The 18,846-nt window shown below is 35.7% G+C and overlaps 1 protein-coding gene across 1 annotated transcript in view; it reads right to left on the bottom strand.

Annotated features, from left to right (window-relative positions):
• The window catches only part of cap2 (cyclase associated actin cytoskeleton regulatory protein 2), a 27,760-nt gene extending 8,914 nt beyond the window's left edge, over nt 1–18,846 (bottom strand). Inside the window, exons 1-3 of the mRNA XM_056241354.1 lie at nt 18,689–18,846; nt 10,831–10,970; nt 9,436–9,536 (exon numbers count right to left, since the gene is read on the bottom strand). Of these exons, the coding sequence (XP_056097329.1) occupies nt 9,436–9,536; nt 10,831–10,960 (231 nt within the window). The 5' untranslated portion in view covers nt 10,961–10,970; nt 18,689–18,846. The remainder of the gene's footprint in view (nt 1–9,435; nt 9,537–10,830; nt 10,971–18,688) is intronic.

Below are 18,846 nucleotides of genomic sequence, written 5' to 3'. Positions count from 1 at the left end.
TCTCATCTCAGCTGGTGTTCACAAGCCCACAACACAACACAACACAACACAAACCCTCTCATCTCAGCTGGTGTTCACAAGCCCACAACACAACACAACACAACACAAACCCTCTCATCTCAGCTGGTGTTCACAAGCCCTCAACACAACACAACACAACACAACACAACACAAACCTTCACATCTCAGCTGGTGTTCACAAGCCCTCAACACAACACAACACAACACAAACCCTCTCATCTCAGCTGGTGTTCACAAGCCCTCAACACAACACAACACAACACAACACAAACCTTCACATCTCAGCTGGTGTTCACAAGCCCTCAACACAACACAACACAACACAAACACTCTCATCTCAGCTGGTGTTCACAAGCCCTCAACACAACACAACACAACACAACACAAACCTTCACATCTCAGCTGGTGTTCACAAGCCCTCAACACAACACAACACAACACAAACCCTCACATCTCAGCTGGTGTTCACAAGCCCTCAACACAACACAACACAACACAACAACACAACACAAACCCTCACATCTCAGCTGGTGTTCACAAGCCCACAACACAACACAACACAACACAAACCCTCACATCTCAGCTGGTGTTCACAAGCCCTCAACACAACACAACACAACACAACAACACAACACAAACCCTCACATCTCAGCTGGTGTTCACAAGCCGTCAACACAACACAAACACAACACAAACACAACAAAACACATACACAACAACACGAACACAACACAACACAACACAAACCCTCACATCTCAGCTGGTGTTCACAAGCCCTCAACACAACACAACACAACACAACAACACAACAAAACACATACACAACAACACGAACACAACACAACACAACACAAACCCTCACATCTCAGCTGGTGTTCACAAGCCGTCAACACAACACAAACACAACACAAACACAACAAAACACATACACAACAACACGAACACAACACAACACAACACAAACCCTCACATCTCAGCTGGTGTTTACAAGCCCTCAACCCAACACAACACAATACAACACAAACACAACACAAACACAACACAAACCCAACCCAACACAACACAAACACAACAACACAAACACAACACAAACACAACACAACACAACACAAACACAAACACAACACAACACAACACAAACCCTCACATCTCAGCTGGTGTTCACAAGCCCTCAACACAGCACAACACAACACAACACAAACCCTCTCATCTCAGCTGGTGTTCACAAGCCCTCAACACAGCACAACACAACACAACACAAACCCTCTCATCTCAGCTGGTGTTCACAAGCCCTCAACACAACACAACACAACACAACACAACACAACACAAACCCTCACATCTCAGCTGGTGTTCACAAGCCCTCAACACAACACAACACAACACAACACAAACCCTCTCATCTCAGCTGGTGTTCACAAGCCCTCAACACAGCACAACACAACACAACACAAACCCTCACATCTCAGCTGGTGTTCACAAGCCCTCAACACAACACAACACAACACAACACAAACCTTCACATCTCAGCTGGTGTTCACAAGCCCTCAACACAACACAACACAACACAACAACACAACACAAACCCTCACATCTCAGCTGGTGTTCACAAGCCGTCAACACAACACAAACACAACACAAACACAACAAAACACATACACAACAACACGAACACAACACAACACAACACAACACAAACCCTCACATCTCAGCTGGTGTTTACAAGCCCTCAACCCAACACAACACAATACAACACAAACACAACACAAACACAACACAAACCCAACCCAACACAACACAACACAAACACAACAACACAAACACAACACAAACACAACACAACACAACACAAACACAACACAACACAACACAAACCCTCACATCTCAGCTGGTGTTCACAAGCCCTCAACACAGCACAACACAACACAACACAAACCCTCACAACTCAGCTGGTGTTTACAAGTCCTCAACACAGCACAACACAACACAACACAAACCCTCTCATCTCAGCTGGTGTTCACAAGCCCTCAACACAACACAAACCCTCACATCTCAGCTGGTGTTCACAAGTCCTCAACACAGCACAACACAACACAACACAAACACAAACACAACACAACACAACACAACACAAACCCTCACATCTCAGCTGGTGTTCACAAGCCCTCAACACAGCACAACACAACACAACACAAACCCTCACATCTCAGCTGGTGTTCACAAGCCCTCAACACAACACAACACAACACAACACAAACCCTCACATCTCAGCTGGTGTTCACAAGTCCTCAACACAGCACAACACAAACACAAACACAACACAACACAACACAAACCCTCACATCTCAGCTGGTGTTCACAAGCCCTCAACACAGCACAACACAACACAACACAAACCCTCACATCTCAGCTGGTGTTCACAAGCCCTCAACACAACACAACACAACACAAACCCTCACATCTCAGCTGGTGTTCACAAGCCCTCAACACAGCACAACACAACACAACACAAACCCTCTCATCTCAGCTGGTGTTCACAAGCCCTCAACACAACACAACACAACACAAACCCTCTCATCTCAGCTGGTGTTCACAAGCCCTCAACACAACACAACACAACACAACACAAACCCTCACATCTCAGCTGGTGTTCACAAGCCCTCAACACAACACAACACAACACAAACCCTCACATCTCAGCTGGTGTTCACAAGCCCACAACACAACACAAACACAACACAACACAAACCCTCTCATCTCAGCTGGTGTTCACAAGCCCTCAACACAACACAACACAACACAAACCCTCTCATCTCAGCTGGTGTTCACAAGCCCTCAACACAACACAACACAACACAACACAACACAACACAACACAAACCCTCTCATCTCAGCTGGTGTTCACAAGCCCACAACACAACACAACACAACACAAACCCTCTCATCTCAGCTGGTGTTCACAAGCCCTCAACACAACACAACACAACACAACACAACACAACACAACACAAACCCTCTCATCTCAGCTGGTGTTCACAAGCCCTCAAGACAACACAACACAACACAACACAAACCCTCTCATCTCAGCTGGTGTTCACAAGCCCTCAACACAACACAACACAAACACAACACAAACCCTCTCATCTCAGCTGGTGTTCACAAGCCCTCAACACAACACAACACAACACAACACAAACCCTCTCATCTCAGCTGGTGTTCACAAGCCCTCAACACAACACAACACAACACAAACCCTCTCATCTCAGCTGGTGTTCACAAGCCCTCAACACAACACAACACAACACAACACAACACAACACAAACCCTCACATCTCAGCTGGTGTTCACAAGCCCTCAACACAACACAACACAAACACAACAACACAAACACAACACAACACAACACAAACTCAACACAAACACAACACAAACACAATCCAACACAACACAAACTCAACACAAACACAACACAACACAAACTCAACACAAACACAACACAAACACAATCCAACACAACACAAACTCAACACAAACACAACACAATCCAACACAACACAAACTCTCACATCTCAGCTGGTGTTCACAAGCCCTCAACACAACACAACACAACACAACACAACACAAACCCTCACATCTCAGCTGGTGTTCACAAGCCCTCAACACAACACAAACACAACAACACAAACACAACACAACACAAACTCAACACAAACACAACACAACACAAACACAATCCAACACAACACAAACTCAACACAAACACAACACAACACAAACACAATCCAACACAACACAAACCCTCACATCTCAGCTGGTGTTCACAAGCCCTCAACACAACACAACACAAACACAAACACAACACAAACACAAACACAAACACAAACTTCTGAAGGATCATGTGACTCTGAAGACTGGAGTAATGATGCTGAAAATCCAGCTTTGATCACAGGATATAAATTACACTTTACTGTATAGTCACATAGAAAATGGTTATTTTACATTGTAATAATATTTCACAATTATTCTGTTTTTACTGTATTAAACTTTTAAAAGGTAGAGTATATTTTGGGAACTTTTTAGATGTTTGACAAGGCAATGAAATATAGAGATCAACCGATATTCCTCTTTAAGAAAAGTAGATGCTTTTCATGTTTATTGTCTGATATGCAGAACCAATTTGTATAATTTTGTACTATGTATATTTGTCTTACGTCTGCTATTTGACACAAAAAAGACTAATAAAATAACTGCGTCCTATTATTTATTATTAATATTATTGTCTCCGTTCAAACACACAAAAGCTGTTTCGTTTTATATGTGATAATGCAATGAAACTGAGAATATTTTCAAATCAAATTGTGCCAAATAATTTTGTCTGATAAATTTTGTTTAGTGTTTTGTTCTTCACACATTTTCTTTTAATATTTAAAAAATATATAAAATAGTTTCTTCATATTTTGATGGTTTAATTCGAATTTGTAGGTTCATTAAAATTTAAATTTAAAAAAAGCTGTTCACTTTTTCCATTCTTCAAACACCTACTTTCATAATAACACATTTTCCATTTGTTATGATGCAAATGGATTTTAACGAGGCTTCAGGGACACAGAAAAATGCAACGCCAAATGTCAGATATAGCAGAGTTGTGTGAACCTGCGACGCAACAGCTGTGCGCGTCACCAACAGCTGGACCGGGAGTGCTTGCAGACATTTGGTGCCATAAACTAAGAGCTCTTCTTCTGTCAGTGTTTCTATCGGCCTATATTTTATTTTTTACCTTTATTTTACCAGGAAATAATCCCTTTGAGATTCAAAATCTCTTTTTCAAGGGAGTCCTGGCCAAGACAGCAGAATAATAGTTCCATATAAAAAAAAATAAAAAAAAAGGTGAAGTCGAAAAATTTTTATATCGTGCAAAAGTTCATTTATTTCAGTAATTCAACTTAAAAGGTGAAACTAATATATTATATAGACTTATTACATGCAAAGTGAGATATTTCAAGCTTTTATTTGTTATAATTGTAATGATTATGGCTTATCTTATGAAAACCCCAAATTCAAAATTAGAATAATTGTTCAACATGATGGTTTTGAAATGCTTTAAATACTATTCGAATCACTTCAAAAAGGAAAGTACAGTAAAGTTCAACATGCGCAGCGCAAAATCTGTCAACTGAGAACATTATAATTGTGTGTTTGGGACATGGCTTTTGTTTTTGTAATCAGGTTCTCAAAATTATATAAAAATTTGGATTTAGATTTATCCGCCAATATATCGGTTATCGGCTTTCAAATATAAAGAATTATCGGTTATCGGTATAGGACAAAATTTTCATATCAGTGCATCCCTATTGTAAATAATAATGTACTCCAGTGGCCGAAACTGATGTCCAGCCTAAGAAAATTGGCATCCTCACCCTTTATTCAAATGTTATTAAAAATGTGTTAAAGCATATTTCCATAGTTGTGCTGGGAGTCAATTGTTTTATTTGTGATAATAATAACGCAATTAAAAATGCCAAATTGTGTGATGTAATTTTTGTCCAGGCTGTCAAAGAAATTATGAACATATGTAAAAACAAAAGAGAACCAATTCATTATTAATAACTGTAAATGCATGCTTTTTCCTGTCTTCTTTTTGTTTTTCTATTCATTTTTTTTGCATATAAAGAAAACTGTAGATGTAATTTGCCAAATAATTGTGTCGGATGAATACCGTAACCAAGTTTAGTGTTTTGTTTTTCCCTCATATTTAAATATATATATATAAAAAAATGGCCTTATATTTTGATGGTTTAATCAAACTTGTAGGGTCATTAAAAACAAATATCCCCTCCAAACATCACTTTTGACCACTACTGTATGGCAACATGAAATCAAAATTGACTGTTTACTTCCTTAATAATATTAATGAACTCAAAATATGATTGCTATTGTTGAATGGCTGTTAATTAATGTTAGCCAGATATTACAATTTGTTGATTTTAATCAATTACTGACTTACAGTATTAAGGCATTGTTTTTCTTTTTTAATTCTTTTGTTTTTCTTTTTTACATTTTTTTCATTCTTAATTCTAATAGTGGTGGTTAACATTAATAAAAAGTCGCAATTGCGTGTTATAAAGTCAGAAATGCGAGATATAAAGTCAGAATTGCGTGATATAAAGTCAGAATTGCGTGATATAAAGTCAGAATTGTGTGATATAAAGTCAGAAATGCGTGATATAAAGTCAGAATTGCGTGATATAAAGTCAGAATTGCGTGATATAAAGTCAGAATTGCGTGAAATAAAGTCAGAATTGCGTGATATAAAGTCAGAATTGCGTGAAATAAAGTCAGAATTGCGTGAAATAAAGTCAGAATTGCGTGATATAAAGTCAGAATTGCGTGATATAAAGTCAGAATTGCGTGAAATAGTCAGAATTGCGTGATATAAAGTCAGAATTGCGTGATATAAAGTCAGAATTGCGTGATATAAAGTCAGAATTGCGTGATATAAAGTCAGAATTGTGAGATATAAAGTCAGAATTGCGTGATATAAAGTCAGAATTGCGAGAAATAAAGTCAGAATTGCGTGATATAAAGTCAGAATTGCGAGATATAAAGTCAGAATTGCGTGAAATAAAGTCAGAATTGCGTGATATAAAGTCAGAATTGCGAGATATAAAGTCAGAATTGCGTGATATAAAGTCAGAATTGCGTGAAATAAAGTCAGAATTGCGTGATATAAAGTCAGAATTGCGTGAAATAAAGTCAGAATTGCGTGATATAAAGTCAGAATTGCGTGATATAAAGTCAGAATTGCGTGATATAAAGTCAGAATTGCGTGATATAAAGTCAGAATTGTGAGATATAAAGTCAGAATTGCGTGATATAAAGTCAGAATTGTGAGATATAAAGTCAGAATTGCGTGATATAAAGTCAGAATTGCATGATATAAAGTCAGAATTGCGTGATATAAAGTCAGAATTGCGAGATATAAAGTCAGAATTGCGTGAAATAAAGTCAGAATTGCGTGATATAAAGTCAGAATTGCGAGATATAAAGTCAGAATTGCGTGAAATAAAGTCAGAATTGCGTGATATAAAGTCAGAATTGCGTGAAATAAAGTCAGAATTGCGTGATATAAAGTCAGAATTGCGAGATATAAAGTCAGAATTGCGTGAAATAAAGTCAGAATTGCGTGATATAAAGTCAGAATTGCGAGATATAAAGTCAGAATTGCGTGAAATAAAGTCAGAATTGCGTGAAATAAAGTCAGAATTGCGTGATATAAAGTCAGAATTGCGTGATATAAAGTCAGAATTGCGTGATATAAAGTCAGAATTGCGTGATATAAAGTCAGAATTGCGTGAAATAAAGTCAGAATTGCGTAATATAAAGTCAGAATTGCGTGAAATAAAGTCAGAATTGCGTGATATAAAGTCAGAATTGCGTGATATAAAGTCAGAATTGCGTGATATAAAGTCAGAATTGCGTGATATAAAGTCAGAATTGCGTGATATAAAGTCAGAATTGCGTGAAATAAAGTCAGAATTGCGTGATATAAAGTCAGAATTGCGTGAAATAAAGTCAGAATTGCGTGATATAAAGTCAGAATTGCGTGATATAAAGTCAGAATTGTGTGATATAAAGTCAGAATTGCGTGATATAAAGTCAGAATTGCGTGATATAAAGTCAGAATTGCGTGATATAAAGTCAGAATTGCGTGAAATAAAGTCAGAATTGCGTGATATAAAGTCAGAATTGCGTGATATAAAGTCAGAATTGCGTGATATAAAGTCAGAATTGCGTGATATAAAGTCAGAATTGCGTGAAATAAACAGTGATGGGAATAACGGCGTTATAAATAACGCCGTTACTAACGGCATTACTTTTTCCAGTAACGAGTAATCTAATTGATTACTCTTCTCATCTTAATAACGCCGTTACCGTTACTGCCAAAAAAAGCGGCGCGTTACTATAACTGATGAAGCTGTTTTTTTTTTCATCAGACCAACTAGATCTCTGAGCGAGAGGCAAATACTTTGTTTACTGTTCTTCCTTGGTTAGTGGGCAGAGCACGAGACAAGCGCATAAATGCTGACGATTGGCTGAGGTAGAATAAAATGTCATTGTAAGCCAATCAGAGGTAGAGTTAGGCGGGTCTTCGAAAGCACGCATAGTAGTGATGGGCATTCGGCTCTTTTGACTCAGCTCACTGAGCCGGCTCTTTTGGCTCACAAACGGCTCTTTAAATGACTTTGACTATAATATTTCAATTTTTATTACATAATTATTTAATTTCTATAGGCTAAATTTGTAAAAATAGAGTCGGCTCTTCAGATATGCGAGATATGGCTCTTAGAGTCGGCTCATTCGCGAATCGCGAACGACCCATCAAAAGCTCATTCGCGAACGAGTCGATCCATCATCCCTAACGCTCATTCGCGAACGACCCCTCATCACTAACGGCTAACGCTCATGAATTGCGAACGACCCATCATAACGCATAGTCGGACAGGACAGGACACACAAGGACACTTTTTAAAAGTAACTTGCCCAACACTGGAAATAAAGTCAGAATTGCGTGATATAAAGTCAGAATTGCGTGAAATAAAGTCAGAATTGCATGATATACAGTCAGAATTGCGTGATATAAAGTCAGAATTGCGTGATATAAAGTCAGAATTGCGTGATATAAAGTCAGAATTGCGTGATATAAAGTCAGAATTGCGTGATATAAAGTCAGAATTGCGTGAAATAAAGTCAGAATTGCATGATATAAAGTCAGAATTGCGTGATATAAAGTCAGAATTGCGTGATATAAAGTCAGAATTGCGTGATATAAAGTCAGAATTGCGTGATATAAAGTCAGAATTGCGTGAAATAAAGTCAGAATTGCGTGATATTGCGAGATATAAAGTCAGAATTGCGTGAAATAAAGTCGAAATTGTGTGTTGTAAAGTCAGAAATGTGAGATATAAACTATTCTGAGGGGAAAAAAGTCTTTTTTTTCCTTAGAATTGGCCTGATAACTCGCAATTGCGACTTTATATCTCACAATTCTGAGAAAAGATGTCAGAATTTTGAGGTATAAACTCGCAATTATGTGTCATAAAGTCAGAATTGCGAGATGCAAACTCGCAATTGTGAGAAAAAAGTCAGAATTGTGAGATAAAAAGTCTCAATTCTGTCTTTTTTGCGACTTCATTTCTCATAATTCTCACTTCATATCTCGCAATTGTGAAATAAAAAAAATCGCAATTATTTTTTAATTTTTTTTATTCAGTGGCGGAAACAAGCTTCCATATCTATGGCACTTGTCAAGGATGGGACAGAACAATACAAAACGGTATCATCCGCATAAAAATGAGACTTTGCTTATACGATCTGCACTGACACAGATGTTCACGAGCGGCCGCTAACACTCACATGCTTCGCCACGTCTCCACCAATAGCTGTGCTGGTCTTCACATATTCACACACGGAACCGCTCAGCAAGAGGTCGAACGCCTCCATGCTCTGGGATTCGCCTTCGAATCAGAGAGAGAACAACAAAACAGAAATCAATGTGACAGAACAAACATTACTGAGGATGCTTTAAAATCCCATTCATTGTTGGAGACGTTAGAGTTGGAGAAAACACAGTTTGTGGTCAGTAAGTCTACTTTTATTCAGCAAGGATGCATTAAAGTGACAGTAAAGACATTAGTAATGTTCCAAAAGATGCTGTTATTGAACAAAAAAAGCACAACTGTTTTCAACACTGATAATCAAAAATGTTTCTTGAGCATCAGATCATCATATTAGAGTGATTTCTGAAGGATCATGTGACTCTGAAGACTGGAGTAATGATGCTGAAAATACAGCTTTGATCACAGGAATAAATTACACTTTACTGTATAGTCATATAGAAAATGGTTATTTTACATTGTAATAATATTTCACAATTATTCTGTTTTTACTGAATTAAACTTTTAAAAGGTAGAGTATATTTTGGGAACTTTTTAGATGTTTGACAAGGCAATGAAATATAGAGATCAACCGATATTTTTCTTTAAGAAAAGTAGATGCTTTTTATGTTTATTGTCTGATATGCAGAACCAATTTTTAATTGTGCTGTATAGTTTTGTATTATTTATTTCTCTAAGTAACAAAAAAAAATACTAATAAAATAACTACTGCTGATAATAAGAATTTATTTGCCACTATTTAGATAAATTCATTCAGATATTACATTTACACACACACACACTCACTCACACACACACACACACACACGCTCACAGCCACACACACACACACTCACAGCCACACACACACACACACACACACACACACACACACACACACACACACACACACACACACACACTCACAGCCACACACACACACTCACACACACACTCACTCACACACTCACTCTCACACACACATACGCACACAGACACACTCACACACGCACACACACAGAAAAAATATATATAAATAAATAAATATTAGTTAACCTAAATATAGTCTATCACGAAAACAACTATTCTGAAAACACTGAAGAAAAAACCAACCCAAATCTGAAGGAGGCAAAAGCTAATACTGTATCATATTATATTATATATTTCAAACTATGCCAAGGCTAATGCCACTCTGCTCCGATGAGAATATTTTTCCCATGAAGGAAAAACCCCCTAAAGTCAGAGTTCTTCTCTTTAAGATAATCAGCAGAGTCACAGACGATGCCCTGTGGACTCATGAAAGCAGACCAGACATGCTTACAACTATTAATATATATTCAGAACTGCTATCAAGATCCTGCTGTACGTGTGGTACCTCCGTTGATCATGTGACTGCTGATGATGATGTCACCGTTGGCCACGCCCCCTGGCCCGAACTGTAGTTTACCAGCCACCGTCTCCAGACGAACCACTGCCTTCTCCAGACGCTCGACCAGCGCTTCCATTACAGCGTTCCTGCAGAAACACAGTAAACTATGAGGCCGGTGAAAGAGTAGCACAACTCGAGAGCATGCAGATGTGAATATGAGAACTTGTACGATAAATATTCGTACTTGTACGCTAAAATTTACACTCACAGCTCCGATGTGCAAACCTGTAAAATAAAAATCTGAAGTTGAATGTTTGAGATTTGCACTCGCAGACAATAGTCACAAACCTGTATTCTGAATTTGAAGCTGCAGACAAGCAGTCACACATGTGTAAAATGCCATTCACAGAAATACAACGACAGACACAAACTTGTAGTGCATAATTGCACTTATTATTCTTACATTCATATTCGCAGGACAACCTCAATTAGGCATGGTTACACTTTATTTCAAGGTGTCATTGTTACACTGTAATTATATATTTAAGTACTGAGTAAAATTAAGTAACTACATGTCCTTAGGATTAGGATTTGGGTGAGGGTTAGTTGCATGTAATTATGCATAATTAATAGTTATTACTATAGTAACTACATGTAACAATGACACTGTAAAATAAAATGTAAACTTAGGCACTTGCAACTCCTCAAATCTCTCACTGCAATTTCAAATTTCGCGCCTCGATTTTTCCAACTCTTTTCACGATATATTAGATGCAAAACTAACTTGTGCACTTGCAACTCAGACTTTCACCTTCATAGCAAACTCTCCAAAATATCCAGGTTTGTTTGTTCTGTGATATAAAGCGTCCTGACTTTCTCTCTCAATAGTAGTGTGGTTTGGCAGCTCCAGAAGTTAATAACTAGTAATGATCTTTGCAATGGAAGTGAATCAATCAAAACTAGCTTTAGCTGGACAATAACTTTATTCTAGAGCTGCTGAAAGGACAAAACAATCTGTGACTTTAATTTCCTATTATCACTGTAAAGCTGCTTTGAAACAGCTGTATAAATGAAGAGTTGACTTGACACAGGTTGTGATCTGTCGACCATTGACAACATTTATGTCTCACGTTTGCAGAGAAATCAATTCTTAGAGATCCCACACACACGGCTTGACATTTCTAAACTCCTCTACCTTCAATAGATCAATTAAAAACTCAAATTAAAGTCTGCATGTTTCTTGAACAGCACTTATTGTAGGATGGTTTATGCTCTTAACTCTTAATGCATCAGTATTTCATTATTTGTAATGCTTGGGTTATATACAGTATGTATCCATGTATATATATATATATATATTTGTCTTAGTGTTATAATTGTGGATGAGCTCACCAAGAAAAATTCCAGACAACTTGTTTAGTTATGGCAATAAATAAATAAATAAATAAACCAGCGTTACGGCCTGTGAAAGCGCTTTGATTTGTTGGGACTTCGTGACCGGAGTACCAGTCAGTTCAATAAAACACTCCCGCTCCCTGCACCGGTCAAACGGCAGAACGTATCCCACAGAAACATGACAACAATAATTATGAGGGAACATTTATTAACTTTCTTGGAGGTCTCGTGCAAAAATGTTGCAAGAATGAGACTGAAGTTGGCAATGTGAATAACATTTCTATTAGGGCTGTCAAATGATTAATCGCGATTAATCGCATCCAAAATAAAAGTTTGTGTTTACATAATATAAGTGGGTGCACTGTGTATCATTATTTTGTATATATATATATATATATATAAATACACACACATGCATGTATTTTTAAGAAAAAAATATTATTTATATATAAAATATTTGTATTTATATATAATCAAAATTATATATAAATCTATATACAGTATATACATGAAAATATTTCTTAAATATATACAAGCATGTGTGTGTGTTTATATATATTAAATAATTATACACAGTGCACCCACATATATTATGTAAACACAAACTTTTATTTTGGATGCGATTAATCGCGATTAATCATTTGACAGCCCTACTTTCTATATTACTTAAAGTCACCATGAAATCAAATCAATATTGCAGTATTTATTCTTAATGATATATCCATGATGCACATCATTATTTTTATACATTCATAATCTTGAATCAGAATAACTTCCCCTTCCTCTTCTCGGATGACGAGGGCGGAGCAACCTGTCACTCACATGAGATCAGCCAATAGCAAACCACAACCATCCAATCAATTCCCTACAGACAAAATCAAGCCCCGCCCCTTACGTTTCACTCGGATATACGTCACAATAGAGAAGAAAAGACTAGTGCAACTTCCATTTCATGCTGACTTTTAAGTAATATAACTCATATTACTTAAAATAGTCATTGTTATCAATAGGGGGTTTTGCTCCGGGTATAGTTATATAGGAGGAACTATCCTTTAGTATTAGTATAACATTAGTATTAATATAAAATAAGTTTCAGATACTATTTCAGGAAATCTGGCACACACACACACACACACACACTGTATGAAGGCGTGGCGGGTTCACTGGCAGCTCTCCACATGACCACACCTCAATACTCCTCTGCTAACAGAAACACCAGTCGATCGCTTACGACAGCGTCAAGAAGAGGCCAAATGAGCAGTTCACCAAAGTATTTCATTACATAACATCATCACCATATTACATATTTTAGTTAGTCATTCTGGAACATATTGTGAAACTTTTTTTTCCTTAAAAAATCCTTAATCCATCTTAATTTTAATTTCTTATCTTTACAGTACTTAAAAATGTTACATTATATATATATATATATATATATAATTTAATATAAATATATTTTTATAAACCTACAAATTCAAATTAAACCATCAAAATATGTGGAAATTATTTTATATTTTTTAAATATTAAAAGAAAATGTGTGAAGAACAAAACACTAAACAAAATGTATCAGACAAAATTATTTGGCACAATTTGGTTTGAAAATATTCTCAGTTTCATTGCATTATCGCATATAAAACGAATCGTCTCCAAGCACAACTATGCAATATGTACCGAACATGGTTTCCAGCACTGAATAAAAAATGAAAAGGTAAATGTTTATTCCAAGTTTATGTCTTGCAATTCGGAGAAAAAAAAAACAGTCTATTACTATACTCCTATGCTCAATACTATTCTTTCTGATTTATTAAAGAATGCATTATGAATGCATTTTAAAAAAGCGATCTATAACGTGGAATATGTTACGTGCAAATATTTGAAAAGTAATTCAGATTCAGTTTAGAAAGCATATCTGTTAAGAAAAACAGTGGAAGGAAAGACTGATACAATGTAAACCAAACACAAAAGATCAGAATCCTGCAAACAACCCGAGCACCTTCACACAATCCTACAACAGCACACTGTAAAAAATAAACCGTAATTTTTACGGTAAAAAAAACGGCAGCTGTGGTTGCCAGAACTTTACCGTCAAAAATACGGTAACAACGTTATGGGTTTTACAGACTTAACTTAAAATTTACAGTAATAAACCGTATTTCATTATCTGAAATAATGTTAATTTACCGACCTATTGAAGTATTAATATCTGTTTTGTACCACTATAACACACTGACAACCACCAATCACAGCAGAGATGAGAGTCACATGATCAATCAAAGTTCATCACAAGCAGATTTACCACAAGACAGTTAATACTAAAATATAAAAGGTGCACAGTCATTCGCACAAACATTAAACACCATCATGATAACACACATGAAATTTTAAAAATGCAATAAACATTAATTTAACAACATTAAATGTAACATAAAACCCTAATGTACATAACTGATTAGAATAAAACTAAGAAAACTATGAAGAAACAGTTATTTCAACAAAAATACATAAAATGTGAAGTGTCACGCAGGGAATTGTGGGAATGTCAATTTACGTTTTTTCACTGTAAATTATACGAGTTGTTCTTTTTCACTTTCAAAAACTAAAAAAAGTAAAATTACATTAAATGTATATACCATCAGATCTATCACAGTCATTTACCGTATTTAGTAAGGAAACTTTCTGTTGTTAACCAATTAACGTTTTTTCACTGTAGCATTTTTACCATTAAAAACACGATAATTTTTTACAGTACTGAAGATCTGACAGCGGATTCATTCACCAGAACACTACAGACACAAAAGAGCCGTATGTGCTGCATTTAACATGTAGCCACTACAAGAGCAACTCTCTCTCTCTCTCTCTCTCTCTCTCTCTCTCTCTCTGACACCCGTCAGCAGTAATTAATAGTGACCCGGTGTGGAAATGCTCACGTCATCTTGTTATCTCTCTAGAGAATTCTCTCGGCCCTGCCAAATGCCTGAGCTGGGCCTCAGAGAGGCAGAATCAGCCCGAGGGACACACACAGCATCAAACAGCAATACAGTAAAATCTAAACAGAACAAACTTTTACAATTTAAAACTGTAGTTTTTAAACCGGTAAATCCAGCAGCCCTTTTCTGCTAAAAATGCTTTTCCTACTTAGTATTTTTGTCTTCTTTCTAGTCCAAATATCTAAAAATTCTTAAATCAAGATGCATTTACTGAAGTAGTAAAATGACATAAAATATTAAGTCTTGTTTTCTGGCCAAATAAATAAAAATTAAGTGAGTTTTTGAGCTTTTTCAAACAGAAACAATATTATTTTTCTTACCGCATTGGCAGATAATTTAGCTTTTTTTAATCTAATTTTCATCTTTTTTTTACTTTTTATTTATATTTTTCACAGAACACAACAAAAGGAACATTATCTGAGACAAGTGATAAAATAACAAAAGTAATACAGAGAAATAATAATAATAAATAAAAATATTCTGTATATATATATATTGCTGCACCTAATATGAATGTTCACATCTCAACAAACATGATACAATAATATACAGCCATATAATGATATATATATATATATTATTTTTTTTATAGATTTACATATTCTTTAACCATGTGTCACCTCTGATTAAAAAGGTCAGTTTTCAATTGTAATGATGCAGTCATTTTTTCAACTCACTTTTGATTAATTCCCCTGGAAAACAGGACATAATATCTTATGTCATTTTACTCATCTAACAAATGCATCTTGATTTAAGAATTTTTAGATATTTGCACTGGAAACAAGACAAAAATACTGAGTAAGAAAAGCATTTTTTGTAGTCTCGCATTTACTGACAACCATCATAATAACAAAGATGGAAAAGAGAAAGACACTAAAATAATGCAATAAACATTCATTTAACAACATATGTTGTAACATAAAACCGTATGTAAATATTAATAACAAAACTAAGAAGAAACATACAGTAGTGGCCAAAAGTGATGTTTTTAATAATCAATGGTTAACCGAAGAAAATATTTTATATTTTTAAATATTTTAAATATGGGGGAAGAACAAAACACGGTATTTATCTGACTAAATTATTTGCGGAAAAAGGCAAACTATACAGCTACAGGTTTTTATTTTATTATGCAAATAAATAATTCACTCTCTTGTTTTTCATGCATTCATAATTTCTTTGTATGACAGCCTGGGCAAAAATGATGTCGGCACAATTTGGCATGTTTCACTGCATTATTATCACAAATAAAACAAGCACAATTATGTAATATGCTTTCAATTTTTTTTATAATATTAAATAAATGGTGAAGATGTCAATTTTCCTATAGGCCGGACATTACTTTTTGACCAATATTGTAATTATCTGATTTACTATTAATGCCAGTTTATGGCTTTTCCCTGAAAACTATAAGATGAATAGGTTTTTTCCCCCTAAAAAATTACTGTAAAATTACATAAAAAGCAAGGTTAGATATATTACAATCTCCTTATGTAATAAAGGAACTTGCTGTTAACCAATTAAAAGGGTTTCTTTGAAGCATTTTTACAGTTAAAATCACAATAACAAAATTTCCAGTAAGTGCAAGGTTTGCTGGCCTATATGTGTGTTAGTCTGTCTGCCAGTAAAGGTATAACAATCTGCACAACATGATCTGTGCTGAAGTAATATTTCAGGAGTGATGCACTTATCTATTTCTGAGTGACTCTAAATGCAGAGCAATGCTTCACCCGGATACAGAAGAGGACTGGAGCACATGTGCTCCTAACACCATTCATTTCTGCAATTTAACTAAATTAATGCAATTAATCTGTTTTCTCTCCATCAACCTTTGGCTAGTATCACAAGGTGAAACTCGAAAAATTAGAATATCGTGCAAAAGTTATTTCAGTAAATCAACTTAAAAGGTTAAACTAATATATTATATAGACTCATTACATGCAAAGTGAGATATTTCAAGCCTTTATTTGTTATAATTTTAATGATTATGGTTTACAGCTTAATATGAAAACCTTTTCACAATATTCTAATTTGGAATTTGGGGTTTTCATAAGCCATAATCATTAAAATTATAAAAAATAAAGGCTTGAAATATCTCACTTTGCATGTAATGAGTCTATATAATATATTAGTTTCACCTTTTAGGTTGAATTACTGAAATAAATGAACTTTTGCACGATATTCAAATTTTTCGAGTTTCACAAGATCATGCTCTTGTTCATGCAAGTGCTTTTAAAAAAATTTTGTCCAGTATCCTCACAAATCTTAAATGAGTTAAATTAAGTCTTAAATGAAAGTAAAGAGTTGAGAAAATAGGATGCGTGTCAGATCCGCGTCAGGTCTTAAAGTGACAGCCGCCTAATAAACCTGATTCTGTCTGTCATCGAGGATAATCAAAGTAATCAGAGTAAATCACTCACTCACTGCTCTAGACTGAGTAACTTTTTCAGCTTTAATAAGGATTAATCTATATTTCATTTATAATTTATGCAGTGTTTGATTTTATTCAATTTCTGTGTATGTCCTGTTAGATACCTGACAATCTTAAAGCACTGTTTACAAGGTTACATGGGTCAAAATCAGTAAAAAAAATATATAATAATAATACTTTGTGCATTTTTTTGTGCAAAGTAAAAATCTGAACCGCTTTGACTGGGCCAACCAAAAGAATTGAGCCCTAATATGTTGAAACGCAGGTAAAAGTGGTATTTATTATAATGGATATGTGAAGATTGAGTTTAGTTTAGGTTCACTTAAATTAAAAGTTGTTATATTTTTTTAAAGACTAATAAATGTTAAAATTGTTTGATTTCAATTATACTGTAATGCTGAATAATGGCTAAAATTCATAAAAAGATGCATTAAACAAATATTTAGTCAATTTGGAGATTAAATGTGAAATCATTACAATATAAAAATAGCCTATATTAAAATCTTTAATGTTAGGAGCGATTAATCGTGCTTAATTTCAGAAAAATGTTTAACGAATTAGTTAATTTTTTTAATCGATTGACAGCATGATATACATAGGCTACATACTATTAAAAATGAAAACAATTTTAGCTATGGCTAATATACAGGCCTACAAGGTGAGTATGTCAGCCTATTGATTTATGACAGCAACATTTCATACTGAACTACTAGACAGCATCACTTCTTTAAATGTAGGCTAGCTTGTGTAACAGCGAAAGTAAGAGCCGGTCTGGCCATCTCTGTCCCACAGCCTGCACACACTGATATGACAACTGACAGATCCTGCAATTAGTGAGAAGATAAGACACCCTGCCCTCCGACACCAACACACACACACACACCACTGAAACCAGAAAATACAGCTCGTTCAAACCAAATTTCTGCCAGCGAATGCGCGTGCCTCCAAACAAAAACACGCACGTTCCCGTGAGAACCTCCCACCCGCGCGACCCGAACGTCCCACTAACGACCTCAAATGAAAATGTGACAGAGACAGAGCCATTCTTACCGATTTATTACCTCTGACAAGGTATCCGGGTTTTACTCTCACGTTTTCTCTAGAAAAAGCGAGATGTGGATCGGCTGTGCAAGTCTCTGGTCCTGGCGTCCCCGGCGCGCTCCCGGCTGTCAATCAACTGAGCCCGGCAGCCGCTTCCGGGACTTCCA

Source organism: Rhinichthys klamathensis, unplaced genomic scaffold, assembly GCF_029890125.1.
Source record: "Rhinichthys klamathensis goyatoka isolate OS25496 unplaced genomic scaffold, OSU_Roscu_1.1 h1tg000637l_1, whole genome shotgun sequence".
NCBI lineage: Eukaryota > Metazoa > Chordata > Actinopteri > Cypriniformes > Leuciscidae > Rhinichthys > Rhinichthys klamathensis.
Note: the sequence above shows the minus strand (reverse complement) of the source record. Positions and strands in the feature narration are given on the sequence as shown.